At 37.6% G+C, this 27,093-nt stretch overlaps 1 protein-coding gene across 2 annotated transcripts in view; it reads right to left on the bottom strand.

Moving 5' to 3' along the window:
* The window catches only part of SEC22A (SEC22 homolog A, vesicle trafficking protein), a 94,360-nt gene that overhangs the window by 52,398 nt on the left and 14,869 nt on the right, over positions 1-27,093 (bottom strand). For both annotated transcript variants that reach the window (XM_020901170.2, XM_020901172.2), the window contains 2 exons: positions 6,648-6,811; positions 5,308-5,502 (listed from right to left, as the gene is read on the bottom strand). In XM_020901170.2, the coding sequence (XP_020756829.1) occupies positions 5,308-5,502; positions 6,648-6,811 (359 nt within the window). The remainder of the gene's footprint in view (positions 1-5,307; positions 5,503-6,647; positions 6,812-27,093) is intronic.

The raw sequence follows: 27,093 nt of genomic DNA, 5'->3' as shown, positions 1-27,093 counted from the left end.
AAAAACTTCCACTTCATTGACTATGCTAAAGGCTTTGACTGTGTAGATCACAACAAACTGTGGAATATTTTTAATGAGAATGGGAATACCAGACCACATTACCTGTCTCCTGAGAAAGCTGTATGCAGGACAAGAAGCAACAGTTAGAAACGGATATGGTACAACAGACTGCTTCCAAATTGGGAAAGGAATACATCAAGGCTGTATATTCTCACCTTGCTTATTTAACTTATAAGCAGAGTACATCATGCAAAATCCCGGGCTGGATGAATCACAAGCTGGAATCAAAATTGCTGGGAGAAATATCAATAACCTCAGATATGCAGATGATACCACTTAAATGGCAGAAAGCAAAGAGGAACTAAACAGCCTCTTGATGAAAGTGAAAGAGGAGAGTGAAAAAGCTGGCTTAAAACTCAACATTTAAAAACTAAGATCATGGCATCCAATTCTATCACTTTGGCAAACAGATGGGGAAAATGTGGAAACAGTGTCATTTTTCATTTTCTTGGGCTCCAAAATCAATGCAGATGGTGACCACAGCCAAGAAATTAAAAGACGCTTGCTGTCTTGTTCTTGATCTTAGAGGAAATGCTTTCAGCCTTTCACTATTGAGTATGATGCTACCTGTACATTTGTCATCAGTTCAGTTGCTCAGTTGGGTCTGACCCTTTGGGACTCTATGGACCACAGCACGCCAGGCCTCCCTGTCCATCAACAACTCTTGGAGTTTACTCAAACTCATGTCCATTGAGATGGTGATGCCATCCAACCATCTCATCCTCTGTCATCCCCTTCTCCTCCCACCTTCATATCCTTCCCAGCATTAGGGTCTTTTCAAATTAGTTAGTTCTTCGCATCAGGTGGCCAAAGTATTGGAGTTTCAGCTTCAGCATCAGTCCTTCCAATGAATATTCAGGACTGATTTCCTTTAGGATGGACTGGTTGGATCTCCATGCAGTCCAAGGGGCTCTCAGGAGTCTTCTCCAGCACCACAGTTCAAAAGCATCAATTCTTTGGTGCTCAGCTTTCTTTATAGTCCAACTCTTACATCCATACATGACCACTGGAAAAACCATAGCCTTGACTAGATGGACCTTTGTTGGCAAAGTAATGTCCCTGCTTTTTAATATGCTGTCTAGGTTGCTCATAACTTTTCTCCCAAGGAGTAAACGTCTTTTAATTGCATGGCTGAAATCACCATCTGGGGTGATTTTGGAGCCCAAAAAAATTGTCTATCACTGTTTCCACGGTTTCACCATCTATTTGTCATGAAGTGATGGGACTGGATGCCATGATCTTAGCTTTCTGAATGTTGAGCTTTAAGCCAACTTTTTCACTCTCCTCTTTCACTTTCATCAAGAGGCTTTTTAGTTCCTCTTTGCTTTCTGCCATAAGGGTGGTATCATCTGCATATCTGAGGTTAGTGATATTTCTCCTGGCAATCTTGATTCCAGCTTGTGCTTCATCCAGCCAAGCGTTTCTCATGATGTACTCTGCATATAAGTTAAACAAGCAGGGTGATAATATACAGCCTTGACATATTTCTTTCCCTATTTGGAACCAGTCTGTTGTTCATGTCCAGTTCTAACTGTTTCTTCTTGAGCTGCATACAGATTTCTCAGGAGGCAGGTCAGGTGGCCTGGTACTCTCATCTCTTTAAGAATTTTCCACGGTTTGTTGTGATCTACACAGTCAAAGGCTTTGGCATAGCCAATAAAGCAGAAATAGATGTTTTTCTGGAACTCTCTTGCTTTTTCAATGATCCAACAGATATTCGCAATTTGATCTCTGGTTCCTCTGCCTTTTCTAAAACCAGCTTGAACATCTGGAAGTTCATGGTTCATGTACTGTTGAAGCCTGGCTTGGAGAATTTTGAGCATTACTTTACTAGCATGTGAGATGAGTGCAATTGTGCCGTAGTTTGAACATTCTTTGGCATTGCCTTTCTTTTTGGGATTGGAATGAAAACTGACTTTTTCCAGTCCTGTGGCCACTGCTGAGTTTTCCAAATTTGCTGGCATACTGATTGCAGCACTTTCACAGCATCATCTTTTAGGATTCGAAAGAGCTCAACTGGAATTCCATCATCTCCACTAGCTTTGTTTATAGTGATGCTTCCTAAGGCCCACTTGACTTTGCATTCCAAGATGTCTGGCTCTAGGTGAGTGAGCAAACCACTGATTATCTGGTTCGTGAAGATCTTTTTTGTATAGTTCTGTGTATTCTTGCCACCTCTTCATAATATCTTCTGCTTCTGTTAGGTCCATACCATTTCTGTCTTTTATTGTGCCCATCTTTGCATGAATGAATGAAGAGATGGAGCCAAAGCAAAAACAACACCCAATTGTGGATGTGATTGGTGATAGAAGCAAAGACTGATACTGTAAAGAGCAATATTGCATAGGAACCTGGAATGTCAGGTCCATGAATCAAGGCAAATTGGAAGTGGTCAAACAGGAGATGGCAAGAGTGAAAGTCGACATTTTAAGAATCAGTGAACTAAAATGGACTGGGATGGAGGAATTTAACTCAGATAACCATTTTATCTACTACTGTAGGCAAGAATAGGAGAAGGCAATAGCACCCCACTCCAGTACTCTTGCCTGGAAAATCCCATGGACAGAGGAGCCTGGTAGACTGCAGTCCATGGGGTCACACAGAGTTGGACATGACTGAAGTGACTTAGCAGCAGCAGCAGTAGTGGGCAAGAATCCCTTAGAAGAAATGAAGTAGCCATCATAGTCAACAAAAGAGCATGAAATGCAGTACTTGGATGCAATCTCAAAAACAACAGAACGATCTCTGTTCGTTTCCAAGGCAAAGCATTCAATATCATGGTAATCCAAGTCTGTGCCCCGACCAGTAATGCTGAAGCTGAAGTTGAACGTTCTATGAAGACCTACAAGACCTTCTAGAACTAACACCCAAAAAAGATGTCCTTTTCATTATAGGGGACTAGAATGCAAAAGTAGGAAGTCAAGAAACACCTGGAGTAACAGGCAAATTTGGCCTTGAAGTACAGAATGCAGCAGGGCAAAGGCTAATAGAGTTTTGCCAAGAGAACGCACTGGTCATAGCAAATACCCTCTTCCAACAACACAAGAGGTTTGTCATATATGGCTTTTATTATGTTGAGGCAGGTTCCCTCTAAGCCTACTTTCTGGAGAGCTTTCATCACAAATGGTTGATGAACTTTGTCAAAAGCTTTTTCCACATCTACTGAGACTATGTATATATATATATATATATATATATATATATATAGCTTTATACTATTGCTTTTAATTGACTTAGAAAAGAAGAAAATACATTTTATTGTCTAACTACCTTTACAATTGCTCTTTGCTTTTTTTCCTTTCAGTATGGATTCAAATTATTGTCTGGGTCTTGCTTTCAAATATGAAGAACTTCCATTAGTATTTCTTTAAGGTGAGTCCACCAGCAACAAATTCTCTCATCTTCTGCTTATCTGCAAATATCTTTATTTCACCTTCATTTTTGAAAGACAGCTTTGCTATATATAGGATTCTTGGTTGAGTTTTTTTTTTCCCTTTGAGTTTTTTGAGCATATTATCCCATTACCTTCTTGTCCCCACTGTTTGTGTTGAGAAGGCAGTTGTTAATTTTGTTGTGGTTAACCTTGCAAATGACAAGTTGTTTTCCTCTTGCTGTTTTTTTAGAGTTTTCCTTGTCTTTCAGCATTTTTAATGATTCATCTATTTGTGAATCTCTTGCATGTATCCTATTTGGAATTCCTTGAGCTTCCTGGAGGAGTAGATTGACATATATGAATAAGTGGAAACTTTTCAGCTCTTATTTCTTCAATGCTTCTTCTGCTCCCCTCTCTCTCCTTTCCTTCTGGTTCTCCCATCATGCATGTGTTAGTGTGCTTAATAGGGACCCATATTTTTCTGAAGTTCTGTTCATTTTTCTTCACTTTTCTCTCTGTTCTTTGGATTACATAATCTCTATTGATCTTTTTTCTGCCTGTTCAAATCTACTGTTGAGCCCAACTAGCAAGTTTTTTATTTCAGCTGTATTTGTCAATTCCAGAATTTCCATTTGGTTCCTTTACTTTAAAATTTCTATCTTTTATTAATACTATCTATTTGATGTGACATCACTATCATATTCTTTAATCATGGCTTCCTTTAGTTCTTTGAAAAAAATTATAATGGCTACTTTGAAGTCTTTGTCTGTTAAATCTGACATCAGATCATTCTCACAGGCAGTTTCTATTGCCTGCCTTCCCTACCATACCCCGTCCTCAGTGAATGAATTATACTTTCCTTTTCTTTTGAATGTCTTGTAATTGTTTTTATTGGAAACTAGGAATTTTAGAAACTATATTTTAACAACTCTGGGTACTGATCCACCTCCTCTCCCCCAGGGATTGTTACTACTATTTGTTTACTTGTTTTCTGACTAGCTGGATTATTTTAGTAAAATCTGCTTCCTCTCTCTCCCATAATTTGTATTAATCAAACCAAACATGAAACATTGTGTTCAGCCTTGAATGCCACATCTGAAGAATACTAACAAACAAATGCATATAAAGAGGAAGCTTCCAGGATGAGGAGGGTTTCAAAATACAATAGACAAAAAGGGTAAGGAAATTGGGGATATTTTACATGGAGTTAATCAGACTAACAGGATAAAAAGGACACAAAGCTGCTGATTTCAATGTTTTGGTACAGCTGAAGCCAGGGAGGGAGAGGTCACAGAACTTAGACAAATGTAGGCATTATAGGGAACAGATTTTAGCTCAAAAATACAAGAAAGAATTTTTAAAATAAGCAATTCAACAGTGGCATATACTACCTTATAAAATAACAAGGGTTTTACTTTTAAGCAGAAACTTTCAACATGTCACAACTGTTGAGAATGGCACTCCTTGTTTGAGAGGGACCTCTGAGTAGATGATCATATTTTCCGTGACAGTCAAGAACCCTGACCTCAAATGTAGTCATTTTTACACAATGCAAAGCACTTTACATGCCTATAGGTATACACTGCAAATAAACTATTATTCTTTTCAAGAAAAATGTGTACAAAGAAACCTTCTTAAATGTTTCTCTAGCAAAGAGTTCCTTTGAGATTGCTGTTTAAAAGTATTTTTCTGACCAATCACATATCTGAGAGATAACTATATAAAACATTGGGAGAAACGATTAATTACTTTGAGCTTCTACATTCTCTCATGTACTTGCTTTAAAATTTTAGAATAAATTAATTCATTTTTTAAGAGTCTCTCAGTTCTTAGAAAACACTTTTTTAATGAAGTAATTGAGATCCAGAACTCACCAGAAGAAATCTTACCAGCACCTTTATAGTCAACAGAAAATGCGGATGTGACTCCATTGGCTGACCCCAGCTCACCCATGGAAATTTGATAAGGGGGCCTCAGTTTGATTTCCATCTGCATGTCAGACAGATTTATCTTTGTTGAAAGAGACCTGGGATTATTATATCGCTGCTTGGTCCTCTGAATGAAGTTATCTATGTAAAATAAAAAATAAATTTCCTTGCAGTCATTTGTTAATTAAATCATTTGAAAGTGTGATGTTTACGGACAGTAAATTTGGTAATAAACAGTTTGTTATCCTAAATGTTCAACCTGTCATGGAATGCCCTAATATTATTTGTGTTTAATGGTTAATACATCATGGCATCATCAGTTTTTCTCACTAGAAATTATACTCTAGAAACTAGTAATTATAAATAAACTAAGGATTTAATATTACATGATTGTGAGAATACTTCTACAATTATATCCACTTCAAGGAATTACTCTGAACTTCTAAAAAAACAAAAAACTGAAAACAGCTCCCTTTAAATTTGAACCAAAGCCTTAATTTGTACAGGGATTCAGATCTCATAAAATACTATCTGTAAGTATTACCAGTTGTAATTACATTAAAATATATACTGTAAATTGCATGTTCATATAAATGTTTTCTTATTTATTGCTTATACAATTAGAACATATGCTTTAAAGAACAAATTTAATGAAATGAATAAAAGACATTTCTTAAATTTCTCCCAATTTTATTTCCACTATTTGCACCTTGAATTTACCCTTTTCCCCCTTCTGCATCAGGAGTCAAGCAAACTAATGTCCACAGGCCAAATCTAGCCTGTTGGTTCTATTTGTGAATAAAATGTTACTAGAATATAAATATTACTCATTCATTTATGCATTGCCTATGGCTGTTTTCAAGCTATAATGGCAAAGGCTGAGACAGTGAGAAAATAATCCTTAAAGCCTAAAATTGTACTATCTGGTCCTTTCCAATAAATGTTTGCCAACTTTTGTTCTACATTAAGCAGCCTAAAAATACTATCACATAAACACAAAGCTCTGGATCTCTAGCTTATAAATTTCTCACTGAGAAATTATCCTCTGGGATTAATTCTTTGAGCCAATAATCACGATCCTCTACAGAGTTCAAACAGAACCTTTTCTAATAGGCATCCAAGTGAAGAAGCTGCCATAATATATAGACTGTCAAACTATTCTGTCAAAAGCAAGTTAGTAGAATTTTCTGAGTTTTCTCTCTGTCCCTTAGTATTAGATGAAAAATCATTTAAGACTAAATAGAGACAGGATAATGAAAAGGGGGAAAAAAAATTCAGGCCCTTACCAAATTCAATGAAACAGTACGGTCTGACAGCAGTATTTGTCTTCATCATGTTATAAGTAGTAATGAACTCCTTCTGAAGCTCATCCAGGAAAGAGAAGGCCAGAACATTTGGGTAATTTTCAGTGCACAACATCATGTAGCTCACTCCCATAGAGCTAATAAAACTACAGTGTAAAAAACATCGGATTTAAAATTTCAAATTAAATCAAGGTAATTCATTACTTCACAAGACTGGCTCTATACACCATACACTGCTGCTACAGAGGCATTGATGATATTAACACTTATTAAATATTTTAGCAAAAAATTAAAGGAATTGAAATATAATACTAGTTTCAGTTGCGGTTTAAAAACAATAGACAAAAAAGTGGAATGTATTCACTTTTCTGTACAGCAGAAACTAACACAACATTGTAAATCAACCATACTCAAATTAGATTCATTTTAAAAAAGCAGAGAGGGACACATACTGTGATTCGAACACCTCAGTTACTTATCATTTGGGGTAGAAAGCAGGAAAGACTGTGCAAATAGATAAGGGTCATAGATAGCTTAACATTTCAGTCCTTCAACCTAGAGGAATTTAACACCGAATCAAGAACTTCTTAGAGGTTCTGATGAAAGTTATAGACACTCTTTGCAGAAACAACACAGAATTTGGCAGACAGTTTCAAAATGATTACTGACCTCCTAAAGTTATCTACTGACTCCAAAATCAAATCCTCTACTTCACAAAATGAATTATGTATCATTGGGGGAAAAAGAGAATTTATGAGTTCATAACAACAAATAAAAGGGAAGAAAGGAAGACTCTCATTCACAGCAGAATGCTGAATACCACCTGGTAAATGTGGAGATAGTGGTAGAACTGGAAAACTTGGCACTTTGCAGCCTACACAGTAAAGATTAAATCCATTTATAAACAGTGGATGCTAAATCTAGGTAGGTACTTTGGTAAGGAGCAGGAAATTGTGCATGGCTTTAAAACGTCTTCTCATGGATTGCTTATTGGCTGCAGGGGAATTCTACTGTATTTATCAAACAGCAGAAACTAGATACCACCTTAACCAAGTACTCTAATATCACTAAAGAGGGACAGATGGCCTTCCCATGCCTCCAGATGTGATCCTCAGTAAGACCTATCAGTTCTGGCTGAGAATGCATAATCTGAATCTAATCATGAAGGAACACCAGAATAATCAACATTCTGTTTTATTTAAAAGGGAGTGGGGCGGGGAGCTGTATTCTTCAGCAACCTCAATGCTGTAAAAAAAAAAAAAAGAAAGAAAGAAAGAAAGGCTTTGGAAATGTTTCTGACCACAGGAGGTTAAAGAGACACAACTAAATGGCAATACCTAACACTAGTCTGGATTCTGTGTTAGAAAAGGGGAAAAATTCTATAGAGGACATCCCTTGGTCAACTGACAAAAACAGAAAACAGCCAGTACAATAGTTTAGGTAAAAGCATGGTATCAATATTAAATATACTAGACCTGATAACTGTACTATAATTAAGTATAGAAATATCTCTAACCTTAGAAAATACACTCTGAAGTAGTTAGGAATAAAAGGGTATGGTATTTTGGTTTCTCTCAAATGGTTTGGACAAAAGTAAATCAGATAGATAGATAAAACAATAAAGTAAATGGGTAAAATGTTAACAAAATGTGACTCTGGGTTCCAGTATTATTTGTAATTTTCATATTTGTACAACTTTTCTGAAAGTTTGAAATTATTTCTACATAAGTTAAAATTTAAAAACAAAAATGTTTAAAGTAACCATCTTCCATTGGAAAAAAAATTTCTAAAACAAAGTATACACTGCCCTATAACATGCATAGTATGGGACACTAATTGACAGTTTTTAATGAGTCATTAAACGTTCTTGCATGGTACTGTCAACACAGTTCTGGTCTAGATCAAGGGAAGCAAACAGAGCGTACAGGCTGTAACCGCCAATCCCATGCCAGACACTGCTAATCTGTCACAGCAATTTTTACTACCGAACCCTGATCCATATCAGAGGCCCTCTCTCCCCCTTTTTCTCTACTATTATAGAAGCAGAATTTATTTATTAATATCATCTTAAATTTAACTTTTAAAATATTCACATGACTCAAATTTTAAAAGAATGAAAAATGAAAGGAAATATATACTTGAAGTGTCTTATCCCCACCGCTGCTCTCAGATACTCAGTTCTCTGTCCCTCAAGCAACTCATGTTACTATTAATTTCATATGCATCCTTCCAGTGAGAGTTATGCATATGAAAACAAATATACATCTATCTTTTTTAAAAGACCACCCAAGGAAGCCAAATGATGTGAGGTTGGCACCTATTAATCATCTGTTATTAACGGTGTGGGATACACTACTAGGGAAACTGCTGATCTTGTGCTTCTGAAATAACCTGAAATTCCTTTCTGAAGTTCCACTTAACACACAGCCATTTGATGCAATGTTTTTCAAGCTGCAAGTTATGACCCCTCCCCAGCAGATCATAAAATTAATGAATTACACACAGCATTTTCTTAAAAACTGAAATAGAATATTACAGAAAATGCTGGAATGCAAATTGTTTCATAAAACTTTGGTTTATCCTATTTGTATGCTAAGTAACGGTCACAAAATAAAATGTATCTCTTCTTATGGGTCACAGTCAAAAAAGTTTAGCCATAATGTACTGTACTTTTCTACAAAATTGTCAAGAAATTTATCAATTTTTCAACTGTTAAAAATTGAAAAATCAAAGTATGATTTCCCCAAATACTTTTCCCTGTCCAAAAAAATCTTCACTATCAAAATTCTTCAACATGTCATTAGCATTCAAATATATCTCACAATAACTCGAATTGCGATAGAACACAATTGGTGATTGGCTTCTAAACACTTGGAACTTTCAAGTAGCTACTGAGACATTATTTCACTACCCTTCAATAATATGATGAAAACTTCTACACTTCAGTTTTTGTGCTATAATAGGGTTTTACTGTACTTCCATATTAATAACAGAGTGAACCATAGACACCTACATGTGTTTATCTCAAATGGTTTCTCTTGCTTGCACTCAATTTACCTGGCAAATTATTTGTGAAATAAAAAAAGTCCTGTTTTTAAGATGGTATATTAATGTTTTCAAGTCTTTATTACAAAGTCTTTATTTTATTATAAATGCTAAATATTCTCCAAAAATGCTATATTCTATAGTATTCTGACTTTTCATAGTGAATTTACCCTTACAATGCTGTCTTTTTTTTTAAATGCAAAGCTGGTTTTCCAAAATTACATACAACTCTGTTATCAGAGGTTCTACTTTATTATCAAAGGTTCTACTTTTTCATATCACTGGGACAAACTCAAAGACTACTACCATTGCACTGAGGACAACTTGCAATGAAATAGTCTAAAGTCACTAGAGGCAAGCAAGTTTGTGCAGACTTTAGCCTGTCCATCAAGTTCATTTGGCTCACTTGTTACAGACAATCCAGCTGTTGTTCTTCTGCCTCAATGAGGAGGAAGAGAAGTAGTAGTAACAGTAATAGTAGCAGGTACGGTTTACTGATCAACTGGTATGAATCAGGCCCTTTGCTAAGCATTTTACATATTTTATCTAATTTCATTCCTACTTAATGTAAATAAAGCATATGTTATCTATCTTCATGTAATTAACCCAGTTTATACTTACATATTTGTATGTTTGTTGTCATGTCTTTCTCACTAATATTTATGCTCCATGATAGCAGAGATGATTCTTTATGGTTCACCACTGTATTCTTAATATCTAGAAACTATGTCCAGTACACAATAAGTGCTCAATAAATTTGTAAACAAGTGCATAGATGGAATCATTCATTTATACCTAACTGGTTTAGATACTATACACAGATAACTGCACAGCTCAGTGGCATCTACACCAAGAAGCTCAATAAACACCTGACTAACGACAGAAGGGAGCAGAACTTCAAATACCTCTTCCAGGTCATTGTTCCCAGAAGGCTTGAGTTCAAGTCACTAAATTTTCAACATCCCCCTATTTAAAAGACAGAGCTGGTCTCAGAGATCATGTAGAATTACTCACCTGTGCACTGAGTACCTCCAGATGGTTATAAAGGTCCAACAAGTTCGTCAGCTTTCCTCTTATCACGGTCATTACTAATCCTCACAACAGAAAGTCCTCTTTTCTCCACCTTGAGTACAATTCTTAAATTGCCACTGTTTTCTTCCTACTTCACTCTAATTTCCTTTTCCTTTTTTATTTCCTTCCACTTCTGGACTTTGGGATCCATGGGATTTGATCTCTATAGCTACTGCCTTTCTTCTGACCCAGGAATTTATCTAACCTCATTATATCTTTGATTCCTCGCCATGGCACATATACTAGAAACTTCTTTAGGGAATTCCAAGAGTCAAGAGAGTTTGGGACAGGTAAGGCTGGCTGAAGTTCAAACTACACATAAGGAGACTTTATCACTTTCAGTCACTTTGTTTAAAAGCTAATTTTAACATGTATCCAAGCAGGCCACACCTCAAGTGATTCCTAAAGTCCAACAAAATGAATAAGTGGTTTAGACATTAAACTTTTCCTAGTACCCAATTTTATTTATGAAATGTCAAAAAAATTTTTTTTAGACATCACCAACTAAACATCAACATTATTAGGACTTGTTGGCTTGTTGTACCAAACTAAAATGATAAGTGAAGACTATGATCTTTCTCACAGCAAATAATAAAGCACCCAGTACATATCCAGCATTCTACTCTACAGGCTTTAATGTCAAAGACCAAATCCCTGCCCACCAGGCACCTGTAGTTAGGTACTGGGAATATACTTAAAATGATTTACAAAGCAAGATTAAAGAAACAAAACTGAACCTTTTAGCATGCTAAATGAAAAAGTATAAAAATAGTTATAAACTGAAATGGTAATAATATTTGTATTACATATAGTTTTCAGCCACAGGACTGGAGAAGGTCAGTTTTCATTCCAACCCTAAAGAAAGGCAATGTCAAAGAATGTTCAAGCTACTGCACAATTGCACTCATCTTACATGTTAGCAAAGTAATGGTCAAAATTCTCCAAGCCAGGCTTCAACAGTACATGAACCATGAACTTTCAGATGTTAAATGTGGATTTAGAAAAGGCAGAGGAACCAAAGATCAAATTGCCAACATCTGTTGGATCACTGAAAAAGCAAGAGAGTTCCAGAAAAACATCTACTTATATTCTATTGACTATGCCAAAGCCTTTGACTATGTGGATCACAACAAACTGTGGAAAATTCTTAAAGAGATGGGAATACCAGACCACCTGACCTGCCTCTTGAGAAATCTGCATGCAGGTCAGGAAGCAACAGTTAGAACTGGACATGGAACAACGGACTGGTTCCAAATCAGGAAAGGAGTACATCAAGGCTGTATATTGTCACCTTGCTTATTTAACTTACATGCAGAGTATATCATGTGAAATACCAGGCTGGATGAAGCACAAGCTGGAATCAAGATTGCCAGGAGAAATATCAATAACCTCAGATATGCAGATGACACCACCCTAATGGCAGAAAGCAAAGAAGAACTAAAGAGCCTCTTGATGAAAGTGAAAGAGGAGAGTGAAAAGAGGAGAGATGGCTTAAAATTCAACATGTAAAAAACTATGATCATGGCATGTGGTCCAATTACTTCATGGCAAATAGATGGGGAAACAGTGAAAACAGTGACATATTTTAGTTTCTTGGGTCCAAAACCACTGCAGATGGTGACTGCAGCCATGAAATTAAACGACACTGGCTCCTTGGAAGAAAAGCTGTGAGCAACCTAGACAGCATATTAAAAAGCAGAGACATTACTTTGCCTTTGTCAAAGGTTTGTCTAGTCAAAGCTATGGTTTTTTGAGTAGTCACATATGGAGTTGGACCATAAAGAAAGCTGAGTGTTGAAGAATTGATGCTTTTGAACTGTGATGTTGAAGACTCTTGAGAGTCCCTTGGACTGCAAGGAGATCCAACCAGTCCATCCTAAAGGAAATCAGTTCTGAATATTCATTTGAAGGACTGATGCTGAGACTGAAACTCCAATAATTTAGCTATCTGATACAAAGAACTGACTCATCTGAAAAGACCCTGACACTGGGAAAGATTGAAGGTAGGAGGAGAAGGGGACGACAGAGGATGAGTTGGCTGGATGGCATCACCAACTTGATGGATATGAGTTTGAGAAAGCTCCAGGAGTTGATGATGGACAGGGAAGCCTGGTGCGATGCTGGCCATGGGGTCACAAAGAGTCATACACGACTGAGTGACCGAACTGAACTGAACTGATAGTTTTCATTCTGCAATTGTACCATTGCACACAGAAAATCTGCTCATCCTTTGTAGCCATGTTTACCAAGTAAATAGCTTTCCTAGGTGAAGAAAAGTTCTCCAGTGGGACATGAAACCTCTAATCTACATTTAAAACTCCTAAGAAAAAAAACCTTCCACACTGCATTCCATTTCCTAAAATAATGATTTTAAAGTTTTAAACATAAAAAATGGTTTGATGTTATGAAATTGAGTATACCTTATGAATTTGTTATCACCAAATATATATGATAAGAAACAAAGTGAAAACAAGACTTTCTACCAGAGGGACAGTACAGTGACAGTACGATGACAAGAACCAGAAAGAGAACTAAGTAATAATGAGCATCTGCCATGCTCCACATTCTACCAGGAATTTCATATTTTCTTACTCCTCTCTTACGTAACCAACCTTTAATTATCCTCCAATGGTGAAGAGCTAAATCATAAATACACTGTCCCATAAATAAAAGACCCATTTTCATTACTAACTTAAACCTCATTATATAAGAAAATATGTATTAATATGTAATATGTCAGGTGATAGCAACTTATAACAGTAAGCTAAAGAAGAACTGGGCCTTCCTGGTGGCTCAGTGGTAAAGAATCCGCCTGACAATGCAGGAGACACGGTTCAATCCCTGGGTCAGGAAGATGCCTTGGAGAAAATAAGTGAAAGCGTTAGACATTCAGTTGTGTATGACTCTTTGCAATCCTATGGACTGTAAATTGCCAAGCTACTCTATCAATGGAATTCTCCATGCAAAAATACTGGAGTAGATTGCCATTCCCTTCTTGGATCTTGCTGACCCAGGGGGTCATCTTGCAAGTCTATGGGGTCACAGAAGAGATGGACATGACTTAGCAACTAAACAAAAACAAAAGGAGAATCAGATGATTTTAAGTGACTGAAGATGATTACACCATCAGAACCTTGAATACAAACGTTGCCTTTGACAGCCTTCATTTTCTTTTTCTGCAGAGTTAATCTATCTCCTGATTTACCTGTTCCCACTAACCCTAACACCTTTACACCTTCACATTCCAGGGAATAAAGATCCTAACTTCTTTTAGATAACCAACCACTGACAGCCTCTTATTTGCCTGTTAGCTGTATTTCAGACGTTTACTACACCTACAGAAACTGCACTGTAAGAGTAACTAGATTTCTAGATCAGTTCATAAGAGCCTATTTAACATACATGGAGCTGAAAAGCTGTGGATCTTACCATAATAAACAGTAGAAAAGTAATATGATGCTAGTAATGAGACTAAACACAGGTTATCTTCTTCTCCCAAGTAGCCTGGTAACTACTGGGTGGCTTGCATTCCCCTGCTACATCCCCCGCCCCCACCAAACACCTAAAATTGATGTTTTCTCATCAATTTTAGACTTTATATATGCTCTATTCCTCACTGTTTTTCAACCAAAAAAGGGAGGGGGGATAGTTTCACTTAATACTCTTCCCTAGTTAATTTCTCTGTCCATAAAATGAAAAGAATTAGGAAGGCACTTTGTCAAGAAAGAGGTTAAGGGTAAAGGGAGGTAACTCCCTCTTTTACCAGAGATTAATGTGAATAAAGAAAAGAAAAAGAAAGTGAAGTCACTCAGTCGTGTCCAACTCTTTGTGACCCCATGGACTGTAGCCTACCATGCTTCTCCATCCTTGGGATTTTCCAGGCAAGAATACTGGAGTGGGTTGCCATTTCCTTCTCCAGGGGACCTTCCTGATCCAGGTATCAAATCTGAGTCTCCCTCATTGCAGGCAGACACTTTACCCTCTGAGCAACCCTAAAGACTGTACGTGAGGTATACAATTTATTAGCTCTGTGTCTTTGAACAAGTTTCTTTACACCCCTAAGTCTCAGTCCCCTCATCTGTACAATAGGAGTGGTAGTACTATACAGCTATCTGCCCAGCATCCCTTCACCCCTTTCCTTTGGGGAACTACCTCCAGCCCCACTACCTATTCCATATGGCTTTGATAAAGTTCCCCACCAACCAGATGGGTATGTACCAGATCAGCCAACTAAGAGTACCTCCAAGGACAAAGTTAGTCCAGAAATGCGCCACGACACAACAAGGCCAATTGAGGTTCTTTTCTTGAAACATGGAGGCGGCGGGGTCACCCAGCTGTAATGAAGTAAGCCTGAAGCTACCGTACAGTGTTTTCCAATATGTGCAGAACATCTATCTGCAAAAGAAAAGACTGGAGAAATGAGAGAACAATTCCTGGTAACATCTAAGTCCCTGGCTCCATCCAACTAGGAATCTGGCCTATCCTGCAGAATACCATTTTTTGCGTAAGCAAGTGTGAGTTGTGTTTTTGCCCTTGACAACGGGGAAAAGTTCTATTTAAAAGTCATTCACAGAGCAGCTGCCAAATTTAATGAAAAGCACAGTAAATCCCTTACATACAAACCTTCAAGTTGCAAACTTTCAAAGATGCAAACGTGCTTACATGTCTAATCATGTAAGTTAGTTCACATGTCTGCATACAATGTAATATGCATGCATCCTCTACAAGTGGCTGGGTTTTTGTGTATTTTAGAGTACAATAGTATAGTATCTTTACTTCAAGTTGAGGATGTCCAGAAGCAAGCATAAAAGCAGTGGTATACAGCTGATTGTGTTAGCTGAGTACCTAGGCTAACTTTATTGGACTCACAAACATGCTTTCAGAATGGAACTCATTCACATGTAGAGGATCTACTGTAACTAATTGTGCCTGGCAACTGCAGGTACTTAATAACTGGGTCATTGATGAAGTTGTTACTCCTGTAATCAGAAAATACAACCAAAGTATGAAAGGAATGCCAGAAATAAAAACAAAAAGATAGATAAGTCTAAGACAGCATTCCTGGTTGGTAGCAGCAGTTTGGGGACAAATATGAAGAAAGTGACTCCACAGGTAAGGAGAGAACCTATGAAGTTCACAGCCAATAGCAGACTTCAAATGAATTTGCTATGAAAGAACTAAGGAATTTCACTTGCACTAAACTCACTTCAAAGTATGACTGACCTTCCAAAGGGTTTGTCTTTTCATGAGATCAGTGTCTCAACGTTTAAAGAGATTTCAAAATGTACAACTATACTTTTTAAACACCTAAACCCAATTTCAAGTTTTAAGATTTCATAAAATACAACTTAATTTCCATATGGTTAATAATTATTGTGTGAGTCACTGTTGTTCCCTAAGTAGTAATATAAGTTTATCTATTAAACACTATAATTTAAGGAAAGTATCCTTCAATTAATAAAACAGATGAATTCCTTAAAATTTTATACAGAGAATTATACTATCACTATGCAATGCGAAAAGAAATCACAAAACTGGATTATACACCCCCCACCCCCACCCCAATCAATTAGTCAAGTTGAAGAATTAAGAGAAAATGAAGACTTAACCCCATTGCACTCTGACTGCTGCCATGCCAAACAACCGCCCCTCATGTAGCAGCTACTATGATACGTGCATGGCACTGTGCCACCCCAAGCCAGGCTCCACAGAACCATTAGCTGAGCTGCATTATTCAGATACTACAATCTATTGAAATTTATCTTTTATCCAATACATAGGGGGAGAAAATTAAAAGAATTTTCTCAGTTTTAAATGTTATTCACCTATTTTTTTCTTAAAACTTTGAACTTCCTCTACCTATTCAACTAGAATCTAAGGTGAGTACCATCTGATTTAGCACATAATTTGACACTTGGTTTGGCTTCTCAGGGGTATTCTGCAAAGAGCACTTCAATTTCTGTAAAAATCTGAAAACCACAATGCTTAGAGGTGAGGAATCTAAAATAACACAAGCCAGGGCAGGTCAATTATCTCAATGAGTTACAACGTAGTTTTAGAGTGGATATAGAAATTCTAAAAAATATTAATAAGAAAAAAAAATGGTGAAAAGGCCAGTCAACAAGTTCTACAGGCAATCTGTGAAGGTAGTGAGGTTACTAGAGAAATCAAACACTAGTAATGAGGCAGGTGACTCAAAAGACACAGGCTATAGGTGGAGCTTTGAAAGAAAGAGAAGTATTTAGAAATATGGCTAAGAAAGTACAGAGTGGGGGGGAGGAGCCAAGATGGCGGAGAAATAGGACGGGGAGACCACTTTCTCCCCTACAAATTCATCGAAAGAACATTTGAACGCTGAGCAAATTTCACAAAACAACTTCTGATCGCTAGTAGAGGACATCAGGCGCCCAGAAAAGCAGCCCATTGTCTTCAAAGGGAGGTAGGACAAAATATAAAAGATAAAAAGGGAGACAAAAGAGCTACGGAGGGAGATCCGTCCCAGGAAGGGAGTCTTAATAGAGGAAGTTTCCAATCACCAGGAAACCCTCGCACTGGCGGGACTCGGGGAAGTTTTCGGCAATCTAACTGGGAGGAAAAATTAAATAAGGCCCACAGATTACGTGCCTAAAAGCAACTCCCAGCAGAAAAGTACCCCAGACGCCCGCACCCGCCAGCAACAAGCAGGGGCGGAACGGAGAGGAGCGGGCGGCATTGCTTAGGGTAAGGAGATTACCCTGAGAGCAATCAGAGGGAGCTTTTTTTAAACGGTGGGACAAAATTAACTGGCTGGAACACACTGCCTGCGGTTCGCAAAACTAAGGGACTGAGAAAGTCCAGAGAAGAGCCGGCTCATCGCCGCTGGAGGTAGGAGGCAGAGGGAAGGGGAAAAGGGCAAACTCAGCCCCTGAGAAGCCACCCCCTCCCACACTGCAAACAGGCCCCCGGTTCCTATCTAAAGACTTCCTGAGACCTGACTGGCGGCGCGCGCTGGGGCCGCGGAGGGGAAAAGCACGCCGTACCCGGGGAGATTGCGCCCAAGCCTCTGGCTGCCTGGGCCGCTCGACGCGGAGGGAAAAGGCGCGCTGCACCCAGGCAGAGTACGCCCAAGCCCCTGGCTGCCTGAACCGCTCAGGCCAGGAAAGGCACAAAACGCAGGCGCAACCGAATCCGCGCTTTTGTGGAGTACCCGAAAACTGGAACCGCACTCAACGCAGGGCCCGCTCCACATAGAGCAGCCGGGAGCCTGAGCAGTGTAGACGGGGAAAGCACTGACACCCGTGAGCGGGGCAAACACAGTGTGGCCGGTGAGTGCTAGCCACACAAAGCAGTATCTGTCTGCAGCGCCCCGCCCTCCCCGTAGCAGGACTAAACTGAACTAGCGAACCTAAATAAGAGATCACCTCCGCCCGCCTGTGTCAGGGCGGAAATTAGACACGGAAGAGAAGCCAAAATAAACAAAGGGAACCTCTTGAGAAAGGTCCAGTGCAACAGATTAAAATCCCTGAAGGTAACACCGACTACACCGGAAGGGGCCTACAGATATCTACAAGTGTAAGTTGGAAAGAGGAGCTATCTGAAATTGAACTGAACCTACACTGACCGCAACAACTCCAGAGAAATTCCTAGATATATATATTTTTTTTTTTAATTAAAAAAAAAATTTTTTCTTTCCTTTTTTTAAAATTTTTTCTCTTTTATTTTCTTTTAAAATTCCCTATTACTCCCCCATTACTCCTCAACTTTCATTTTCATATATTTTTACGATTTTTTTTAATTAGGAAAAAAAATTTTTTTTTCTTTTTTTATTTTTCTTGTTTTTCTCTTCTATTTCCTTTTAAAGTCCTCTAATACTCCTCTATTATTCCTTAATTTTCATTTTCATTTCACTATAACCTTGCCCAAAAAAAAAGAGAGAAACCCTATTTTTAAACCAAACTTCGTATACATTTCTAAATTTTTTTTGTGTTTTTGTGTTTGTTTTTAAATATTGTATTTCAAAGAGTCTAACCTCTACACTAGATTTTTAATCTTTGTTTTTCAGTATGTGATATAAATTTTGGACATTTAAGAATCCAATATTCAGTTCCCATTTCTATTCAGGAGTGTGGTGATTACTCTCCCACTTTTGACTCTCTGTTTTCTACCTCAGAATACCTCTATTTCCTCCATTCCCCTTCTCTTCCCAATCCAATTCTGTGAATCTTTGTGGGTGTCTGGGCTACAGAGAACACTTTGGGAACAGATAACTGCGTAGATCTGTCTCTCTCCTCTTGAGTCCCCCTTTTCTCCTCCTGCTCACCTCTATCTCCTTCCTCCCTCTCCTATTCTTCATGTAACTCTGTGAATCTCTCTGGTTGTCTCTCATGGTGGAGAATCTTTTCACCATTAACCTAGAAGTTTTATTATCAGTGCTGTATAGTTGGAGAAGTCTTGAGACTATTGGAAGAATAAAACTGAAATCCAGAGGCAGGAGACTTAAGCCCAAAACCTGAGAAAACCAGAAAACTCCTGACTACACGGAACATTAAGGAATAAGAGACCATCCAAAACCTTCCATACCTACACTAAAACCAACCACCACCCAAGAGCCAGTAAGCTCTAGTACAAGACATACCACGCAAATTCTTTAGCAATGCAGGAACATAGACCTGAGTGTCAACATACAGGCTCTCCAAAGTCACACCTAACACAAAGACCCATCGCAAAACTCATTTCTGGACATTCCATTGCACTCCAGAGAGAAGAAATCCAATTCCACGCACCAGAACGCTGACATAAGCTTCCCTAACCAGGAAACCTTGACAAACCAATCGTCCAACCCCACCCACTGGGTGAAACCTCCACAATAAAAAGGAACCTCAGACCACAAGAATACAGAAAGCCCACTCCAGACACAGCAATCTAAACAAGATGAAAAGGCAGAGAAATACCCAACAGGTAAAGGAACATGAAAAAAGCCCACCAAGTCAAACAAAAGAGGAGGAAATAGGGAATCTACCTGAGAAAGAACTTAGAATAATGATAATAAAAATGATCCAAAATCTTGAAAACAAAATGGAGTTACAAATAAATAGCCTGGAGACAAAGATTGAGAAGATGCAAGAAAGGTTTAACAAGGACCTAGAAGAAATTTTAAAAAGTCAATTAAAAATTAATAATGAAATAAATGAGATCAAAAACACTCTGGAGGGAACCATGAGTAGAATAACAGAGACAGAAGATAGGATAAGTGAGTTAGAAGATAAAATGGTGGAAATAAATGAAGCAGAGAAGAAAAAAGAATCAAAAGAAATGAGGACAACCTCAGGGACCTCTGGGACAATGTGAAACGCCCCAACATTCGAATCATAGGAGTCCCAGAAGAAGAAGACAAAAAGAAAGGCCATGAGAAGTTACTCGAGGAGATAATAGCTGAAAACTTCCCTAAAATGGGGAAGGAAGTAGCCACCCAAGTCCAAGAAACCCATAGAATCCCAAACAGGATAAACCCAAGGCGAAACACCCCAAGACACAAATTAATCAAATTAACACAGATCAAACACAAAGAACAAATTATTAAAAGCAGCAAGGGAGAAACAACAAATAACACACAAAGGGATTCCCATAAGGATAACAGCTGATCTATCAATAGAAACCCTTCAGGCCAGAAGGGAATGGCAGGACATACTTAAAGTAATGAAAGAGAATAACCTACAACCTAGATTACTCTACCCAGCAAGGATCTCATTCAGATATGAAGGAGAACTCAAAAGCTTTACAGACAAGCAAAAGCTGAGAGAATTCAGCACCACCAAACCAGCTCTTCAACAAATACTAAAGGATCTTCTCTAGACAGGAAACACAGAAAGGTGGTATAAACGTGAACCCCAAACAACAAAATAAATGGCAACAGGACCATACCTATCAATAATTACCTTAACTGTAAATGGGTTGGATGCCCCAACCAAAAGACAAAGGCTGGCTGAATGGATACAAAAGCAAGACCCCTATATATGCTGTCTACAAGAGACCCACCTCAAAACAAGGGACACATGCAGACTAAAAGTGAAGGGCTGGAAAAAAATATTCCACGCAAACGGAGACCAAAACAAAGCAGGAGTCGCAATACTCATATCAGATAAAATAGACTTTCAAATAAAGGCTGTGAAAAGAGACAAAGATGGACACTACATAATGATCAAAGGATCAATCCAAGAAGAAGAGATAACAATTATAAATATATATGCACCCAACATAGGAGCACCACAATATGTAAGGCAAACACTAACGACTATGAAAGAGGAAATTAATAGTAACACAATAATAGTAGGAGACTTTAATACCCCACTCACAACTATGGATAGATCAACTAAACAGAAAATGAACAAGGAAACACAAACTTTAAAGGACACAATGGACCAGCTAGACCTTACTGACATCTATAGGACGTTTCACCCCAAAACAATCAACTTCACCTTTTTCTCAAGTGCACATGGAACCTTCTCCAGAATAGATCACACCCTGGGCCATAAATCTAGTCTTGACAAATTCAAGAAAACTGAAATCATTCCAGTCATCTTTTCTGACCACAGTGCAGTAAGATTAGATCTCAATTACAGGAAAAAAATTATTAAAAATTCAAACATATGGAGGCTAAACAACACGCTTCTGAATAACCAACAAATCATAGAAGAAATCAAAAAAGAAATCAAAATATGCATAGAAATGAATGAAAATGAAAACACAACAACCCAAAACCTATGGGACACTGTAAAAGCAGTGCTAAGGGGAAGATTCACAGCATTACAGGCCTACCTCAAGAAACAAGAAAAAAGTCAAATAAATAACCTAACTCTACACCTAAAGCAAATAGAGAAGGAAGAAATGAAGAACCCCAGGGTTAGTAGAAGGAAAGAAATCTTAAAAATTAGGGCAGAAATAAATGCAAAAGAAACTAGAGAGACCATAGCAAAAATCAACAAAGCTAAAAGCTGGTTTTTTGAAAAAATAAACAAAATTGACAAACCATTAGCAAGACTCATTAAGAAACAAAGGGAGAAGAACCAAATTAACAAAATTAGAAACGAAAATGGAGAGATCACAACAGACAACACTGAAATACAAAGGATCATAAGAGACTACTACCAGCAGCTCTATGCCAATAAAATGGACAACTTGGAAGAAATGGACAAATTCTTAGAGAAGTATAACTTTCCAAAACTGAACCAGGAAGAAATAGAAGATCTTAACAAACCCATCACAAGCAAGGAAATCGAAACTGTAATCAGAAAATCTTCCAGCAAACAAAAGCCCAGGACCAGATGGCTTCACAGCTGAATTCTACCAAAAATTTAGAGAAGAGCTAACACCTATCTTACTCAAACTCTTCCAGAAAATTGCAGAAGAAGGTAAACTTCCAAACTCATTCTATGAGGCCACCATCACCCTAATTCCAAAACCAGACAAAGATGCCACAAAAAAAGAAAACTACAGGCCAATATCACTGATGAACATAGATGCAAAAATCCTTAACGAAATTCTAGCAAACAGAATCCAACAACATATTAAAAAAATCATACACCATGACCAAGTGGGCTTTATCCCAGGAATGCAAGGATTCTTTAATATCCACAAATCAATCAATGTAATACACCACATTAACAAATTGAAAGATAAAAACCATATGATTATCTCAATAGATGCAGAAAAAGCCTTTGACAAAATTCAACATCCATTTATGATTAAAACTCTCCAAAAAGCAGGAATAGAGGGAACATACCTCAACATAATAAAAGCTATATATGACAAAACCACAGCAAGCATCACCCTCAATGGTGAAAAATTGAAAGCATTTCCCCTGAAATCAGGAACAAGACAAGGGTGCCCACTCTCACCACTACTATTCAACATAGTTTTGGAAGTGTTGGCCACAGCAATCAGGGCAGAAAAAGAAGTAAAAGGAATTCAGATAGGAAAAGAAGTGAAACTCTCTCTGTTTGCAGATGACATGATCCTCTACATAGAAAACCCTAAAGACTCTACCAGAAAATTACTAATCAACGAATACAGTAAAGTTGCAGGATATAAAATGAACACACAGAAATCTCTTGCATTCCTATACACTAACAATGAGAAAACAGAAAGAGAAATTAAGGAAACAATACCATTCACCACTGCAACAAAAAGAATAAAATACTTAGGAGTATATCTACCTAAAGAAACAAAAGACCTATACATAGAAAACTATAAAACACTGATGAAAGAAATCAAAGAGGACACAAACAGATGGAGAAATATACCGTGTTCATGGATTGGAAGAATCAATATTGTCAAAATGGCTATACTACCCAAAGCAATCTATAGATTCAATGCAATCCCTATCAAACTACCAACGGTATTTTTCACAGAACTAGAACAAATAATTTCACAATTTGTATGGAAATACAAAAAACCTCAAGTAGCCAAAGTAACCTTGAGAAAGAAGAATGGAACTGGAGGAATCAACCTGCCTGACTTCAGACTATACTACAAAGCCACAGTCATCAAGACAGTATGGTACTGGCACAAAGACAGAAATATAGATCAATGGAACAGAATAGAAAGCCCAGAGATAAATCCACGAACCTATGGTCACCTTATCTTCGACAAAGGAGGCAAGGATATACAATGGAAAAAAGACAACCTCTTTAACAAGTGGTGCTGGGAAAACTGGTCAACCACCTGTAAAAGAATGAAACTAGAACACTTTCTAACACCATACACAAAAATAAACTCAAAATGGATTAAAGATCTAAATGTAAGACCAGAAACTATAAAACTCCTAGAGGAGAACATAGGCAAAACACTCTCCGACATAAATCACAGCAGGATCCTCTATGACCCACATCCCAGAATTTTAGAAACAAAAGCAAAAATAAACAAATGGGACCTAATGAAACTTAAAAGCTTTTGCACAACAAAGGAAACTATAAGCAAGGTGAAAAGACAGCCCTCAGATTGGGAGAAAATAATAGCAAATGAAGCAACAGACAAAGGATTAATCTCAAAAATATACAAGCAACTCCTGCAGCTCAATTCCAGAAAAATAAATGACCCAATCAAAAAATGGGCCAAAGAACTAAACAGACATTTCTCCAAGGAAGACATACAGATGGCTAAAAAACACATGAAAAGATGCTCAACATCACTCATTATCAGAGAAATGCAAATCAAAACCACAATGAGATACCATTACACGCCAGTCAGGATGGCTGCTATCCAAAAGTCTACAAGCAATAAATGCTGGAGAGGGTGTGGAGAAAAGGGAACCCTCTTACACTGTTGGTGGGAATGCAAATTAGTACAGCCACTATGGAAAACAGTGTGGAGATTCCTTAAAAAGCTGAAAATAGAACTGCCATATGACCCAGCAATACCACTTCTGGGCATACACACTGAGGAAACCAGATCTGAAAGAGACACGTGCACCCCAATGTTCAACGCAGCACTGTTTATAATAGCCAGGACATGGAAACAACCTAGATGCCCATCAGCAGACGAATGGATGAGGAAGCTGTGGTACATATACACCATGGAATATTACTCAGTCATTAAAAAGAATTCATTTGAATCAGTTCTGATGAGATGGATGAAACTGGAGCCCATTATACAGAGCGAAGTAAGCCAGAAAGATAAAGACCATTACAGTATACTAACACATATATATGGAATTTAGAAAGATGGTAACGATAACCCTATATGCAAAAAAGGAAAAAGAGACTCAGATGTATAGAACAGACTTGTGGACTCTGTGGGAGAAGGCAAGGGTGGGATGTTTCAAGAGAACAGCATCGAAACATGTATATCTAGGGTGAAACAGATCACCAGCCCAGGTTGGATGCATGAGACAAGTGCTCGGGCCTGGTGCACTGGGAAGACCCAGAGGGATGGGGTGGAGAGGGAGGTGGGAGGGGGGACCGGGATGGGTAATACATGTAAATCCATGGCTAATTCATTTCAATGTATTAAAAAAACCACTGCAATGTTGTAAAGTAATAAGCCTCCAACTAATAAAAATAAATGGAAAAAATAAAATAAAAAAAAAAAGAAAAGAAAGTACAGAGTGTTGCCAGTTTCATGTTGTGCTGCAACTACTACTACAGATCTTTGGGTTTTATCTGGCAAACTCATGGTGGTTAGAAAAAGAGGTGTCATGTGAGAATTTTAAATATGTCAGGTAACACATAAATTTCCAATTTTATGTATTTCAGGCTAAATTTGTTGTCATAAAGCATTAAAAACCTCAGTGAACTAGAAATCAACTAATAAGACTTCTAATCAGTAAAAGAAAATATATGAAATCCAGGTTGTCAGGAACTAGAACTAAAAATTCTCTGTTATTCAAACCTTTCTTAAAACTTGGCTATAAAAATACACAAAGAGATTTTTCTATATGTGGTTCTGGGGGCCATGTAATCTATTTAGTCCTTTAGACATTTCTAAATTATATTCTTAGATCAGGCTGATTAGACTTCTGCTGATTCACCTGACTCCTAATGTCCCTAATAAATTGCTTTTTGCATCAAACTATTTGCTTACACTAAGGAATATTATAAGAAAAATCATAAAAAGCTCATGGTATGGCTGCTGGAAGAATACAATCCAAATTCTGTCTCTATGTACATCAGGTTTCAGCAACATGAGAAACAATGTTTTTATCCAATGGATACTGTGAATCCCATAAAAGACCCATATCCCCCGTTGTTTTGGCCCCAAGGAAGTTCAGAACAATGTTTGCCATCTTTTTCTAAAAAAATGAATGGACTATGTAGTTTGCATCTCTAAAAGGATATGTTACTTTAGTTTATTAGTCTATCTTTATTTTTTCTTTCATATGATTCTCTTAACTGTACTCTTGAATTTTTTTTAATTGCCTCACATCCTTTGTGGAGTAACATGCATGCAAATAATACAAAATCTAGAATTCACAACAATTAAACAGCATTGAGCACTAGAAGAGTGCTAAAATGTCACCACATTCTACTCTCCTTTTAAACCAATAAGGCAGAGGAACAAAAAGCATTTGCAAACAAGCTTTTGGTTTTTTTAGAGTCCAGGATATCTGCTAGAATTAATACATACTCAAACCAATCTATCTTGGCACTATACAACAACTGGAACTCAGGATGATAAACCCAGGACACTAAAAGAGCCTATGAAATATTTTAAGGTTTCAGGCTTTTTCTTTAAAATATAGAAGTAGACTAAGATATCATTTTAGATGTATTTTAGCCACCATGACCACCACCACATTTTCTAGCTAAAACTCTCAGAAAGACCAAGTAAAGACAGTGCTCATGATCCTAGGTAATCCAAGTAAATAAGGACCTTCTTTAAGGTTCTCTTCTGGGCCTCTCTGAAACTCAGTAGGCATGTCTACCTTCACAGTTTCAGTTTCTATGTAAATAACTCAAAAATATCTCTACCACTTCAACTGAACATCTTATCATAACCTGAATTAAAATGATCAAAATGGAGCTTCACTGTCTCTCTCTTCTTCCTCACCACATAAGCAACCCTTTCCAAAGATCTCATTCTGTCCTATTCCAATTCCAGGTCAACTTCATCCCTTTCTTCTCTTCATCTCTGATATTCTATCTTATCAGGCTCAACCATTCTTCTTCTGAAGTATCTTTCTGGCTGGCATTTTCTTTTTCATTTGCACTTTTATGTTACTAGTTCAGGCCCTAATTACAAGTTGACTTCTCTCCTCTGCTCAGACTTTCCATTTCATCCTATATTTCTTTTTTTGTTTTTGTTTTTGTTTTTTTCCATTTCACCCTATATTTCACTGTCTCAGTGTTGTTTTTTATAAAGCCATTTTCCTCAAACCTGCAATAACAGTTTCCTAAACTTATTACATCATAATCAAAGTGACATCCCTCGACCTGAACTTTCAGGGAGATCTAGGATATGGCCCCACACTAATTATCTCACATTTCCCATAACTATCCCTAAATCACCATTCACTACTCCAGGCCAGGTTAATGCATCTACCACACTTTGATCTTCAACCACAGCATTCGTAAGACTGTCTTTTTTCATGTCTTCTAGATCTCTGTTCAAATGTCACCCTCTCAGAGAGGCCCTTGACCACCAAAAAGTCACTATTCCACTGCTCATTATTTATTGGGCATTGTGTCAATAAATAATAATGATAAGCACTATCTCCTCTCACTAGGATATAAACCTTGTAAGTTCTTTGAGGGCAGCTATCAAGTATGATTTTTTATATTTCCCATGAAAGTTTTCCTGGATATGTTAGAACACCAATAAATACCTAATGATCAGTTTA

Source organism: Odocoileus virginianus, chromosome 4, assembly GCF_023699985.2.
Source record: "Odocoileus virginianus isolate 20LAN1187 ecotype Illinois chromosome 4, Ovbor_1.2, whole genome shotgun sequence".
Taxonomy (NCBI): Eukaryota; Metazoa; Chordata; class Mammalia; order Artiodactyla; family Cervidae; genus Odocoileus; species Odocoileus virginianus.
The sequence above is the reverse complement of the archived record's forward strand: the minus strand, read 5'-3'. Positions and strand labels throughout refer to the sequence as shown.